This window comes from Dendroctonus ponderosae, unplaced genomic scaffold (genome assembly GCF_020466585.1).
Source record: "Dendroctonus ponderosae isolate FM_Combo_2020 unplaced genomic scaffold, Dpon_F_20191213v2 Dpon_F_20191213_1, whole genome shotgun sequence".
Classification (NCBI taxonomy): Eukaryota; Metazoa; Arthropoda; class Insecta; order Coleoptera; family Curculionidae; genus Dendroctonus; species Dendroctonus ponderosae.
Genome location: NW_026017110.1, coordinates 14,866,077 through 14,868,761, shown reverse-complemented (window position 1 = coordinate 14,868,761; position 2,685 = coordinate 14,866,077). Strand labels below are relative to the sequence as shown.

At 35.5% G+C, this 2,685-nt stretch overlaps 1 protein-coding gene across 1 annotated transcript in view; it reads left to right on the top strand.

Annotated features, from left to right (window-relative positions):
* The window catches only part of LOC109535939, a 13,851-nt gene extending 11,424 nt beyond the window's left edge, over positions 1 to 2,427 (top strand). The window contains exons 3-4 of the mRNA XM_048661036.1: positions 1 to 756; positions 2,030 to 2,427. The exon at positions 1 to 756 is cut by the window's left edge and continues 1 nt beyond it. Coding sequence (XP_048516993.1) covers positions 1 to 756; positions 2,030 to 2,383 — 1,110 coding nt within the window. The 3' untranslated portion in view covers positions 2,384 to 2,427. The remainder of the gene's footprint in view (positions 757 to 2,029) is intronic.
* Positions 2,428 to 2,685: the final 258 nt, after the last annotated feature.

Here is a 2,685-nt window from a genome sequence, read left to right as displayed (position 1 = left end):
AGCCTACATCCTATAATAGTCTTATCTGGAACCAGCAACTTTCTTTATCCGATTTGGGGAGAAAAAGTACTACGATTTAAACACGGAGAAGCTGTTGATTTCATATGTCCAGGACGAACGATTTTAATTGGCGGATCTSAAACGAACAACTCATTGTTGAGCGGAACGTGTTTCTCTGRCTCGGAGTTTGCAGTTGGAAATGAGATAATAGAATGGTCWGATTTAATATGTAGCAGCACATATTGGAGAGGAATTCAACGAACTGGRAATACTTGTGCTTCAGACGGTGTGGAACTGGAAGCTGGCTTCAGTGTCGATGACGGTCGATTTTTGCAAACTCTGTTGATATGCTTCAACCCGACYTTGCAGGTTGYCTACTATACATTTATAAACCAAACTGCCTCCATCAACCAGCAAGTTCTCGGCACTGCAAGACCCTCCTGGCTTCAAGGGTCTGGTATTTACGATGTGGGATCAGTAACTAGTTTATATGTGAGAGCCAATCAGAGAGCAACAATCAATGGCCAGTTGGGATTAGAGGCCAATTCGACCAAATACATTCAAGATTCCACCAACTACTATTTAGCCAGAGGACATTTGACGGCAAGAAGTGATAACTTTTATACTGCACAGCAAAACGCAACGTTTTACATGCAAAACATTGCGCCTCAGTGGCAGACGTTTAATGGCTGGAATTGGAACCAAATTGAAATTGATTTGAGAGACTATGCGTCTGAAAATGGAGTCGATTTACAGGTATGCGATGGTGATTTTATCGCACAACTATCAGACAATGAAAAAGTGTACGTATAAATTGTAATAATCCACAAATAAATAAATTAGTTAAATACGCAAATCAAGCAATCAAAAGGTAAGTGTAATTTGCTAATACTGTTTCATGCATGTAGCTCGGGACTGTAGAAGATTTGTGTGATAATTGTCCCATACATACATACATACATACATAAATTTCTGCATACACGTTTTGGTACATGCTTCGCCTCTTAGCTGTTTTCTAGATTTATTTTTCATGGTTTCTATATTCGTAGTTTGTGCAAACTGTCCCAACGAGACAGTAAAGTAAGTTTACGCTTAACAGTATTATTTGCTTTTAAATTATCATCATCATATTGTAAGGCCCTAAACGCTCAAATTTAAAAAATATTCATAATTGACGACAGAAACGGTGCTTTGCAAAAAACATATAACTATATTATAAAACAAACACACTATCTTTTATTTCACGTTTGAAATTACGCTTATATAAACTTTAATTTTCCTTTGCTATATTAGTACTAGCTGACCCGGCAAACGTTGTATTGCCATATAAATTATTCCTAGGGTTTTTTTCAATCTTCAAGATTTTTTTAAAATTTTGTTTTAAATTTATTGAATTACTAATATAGCTATTAAAAGATAGGGGTTTATGGCAGCACCCATATCACTTAGGGGTATAAAAAATAGATAACAACGTATTCTCAGACCTACTGAATATGCATACAAAATTTCATCAAAATTGGTCAAGCCGTTTCAGAGGAGTATGGTAACTAAAACTGTGACACTAGAATTTTATATATATATAGATTTGGCTTTCAAAATATTTGTGTTTAAACTGTATGGCGCTCATCATATTCACTAAATTTAAATTATTTAAAATTTAAAAATTTTGTGTATTTACGTATTTGTGTATAAATACGACACGCAGTTTCGCGATGCATCAACCTCATGAAAATGCAGGTTTTCATCGTTAAAATTAAATACCTAAAAATTTTTTGTGTTTTGCAAATTTGCAAAAAATGTAAAGTACTCTTTCATATTTCCCAGCAAGAAGTAATTGCTGAAATGCTTTGATCAACCTACATTGTATTACAATTCCAGTAGCAAGATGTTTACTGTTTTTACAAATTTAGAAAAATATCAATTACAAAAGCAAGGAGTGAAGAAAGACTTCCACATAAAGAGTAACAGTTTACATGCATAAAATATGCACAGATTGGGTTGCTCCACAGTTGATTTTCTCATTGCTTAGGTATGGACAGGCGTATATGGAGTGACGACATTACCTCATGAGGACTCTGGTGAACCAACCGAACTATACTTATACTACGTTAATGAGACTAGGAAAGCGATACCAGTTCCACAAGTTTATTGGAAAGTGGCGTATAATCCACTGACTCAACGTGGCATTGCTCTGATCGGGGTGAATAATCCATATAACAGCACATTCTCGAAATTGTGTTTCGATGTGTCGAGCAGATTGAGCTGGTTGCACTGTGAACGCGAAAACCAAATATTGGGATTCTGCTATGCATGCAGCATAACTACTCTTCGATATGCAGTGAATTTCATTCCGGCAATGGATGTTAGAGGGCTACTGTTATAAGTATTGTGAAACATTTATATTATATAGTATATCATATAGATTAACAGGGTGGTTTAAAAATGATCGTCCTTCCTTTTGAACGATAACTGGAATGGAGATTTTATGATATTTGGACTTACTTCTGCAAGTATTACCTTCAAAGTATTTGATGCTTGGAATGTGAAGAAAAGTATTTAATAGTAGTTTTCGATACAAGGGCGAAAAGTGTCGTTTTTCGAACGGCGATGGCGGTTGACACGCGAGACGGAGCGGACGAAAATTTTTTTCTGAAATTCTTGGAGTTCTTTTTCAGAATTACGTTT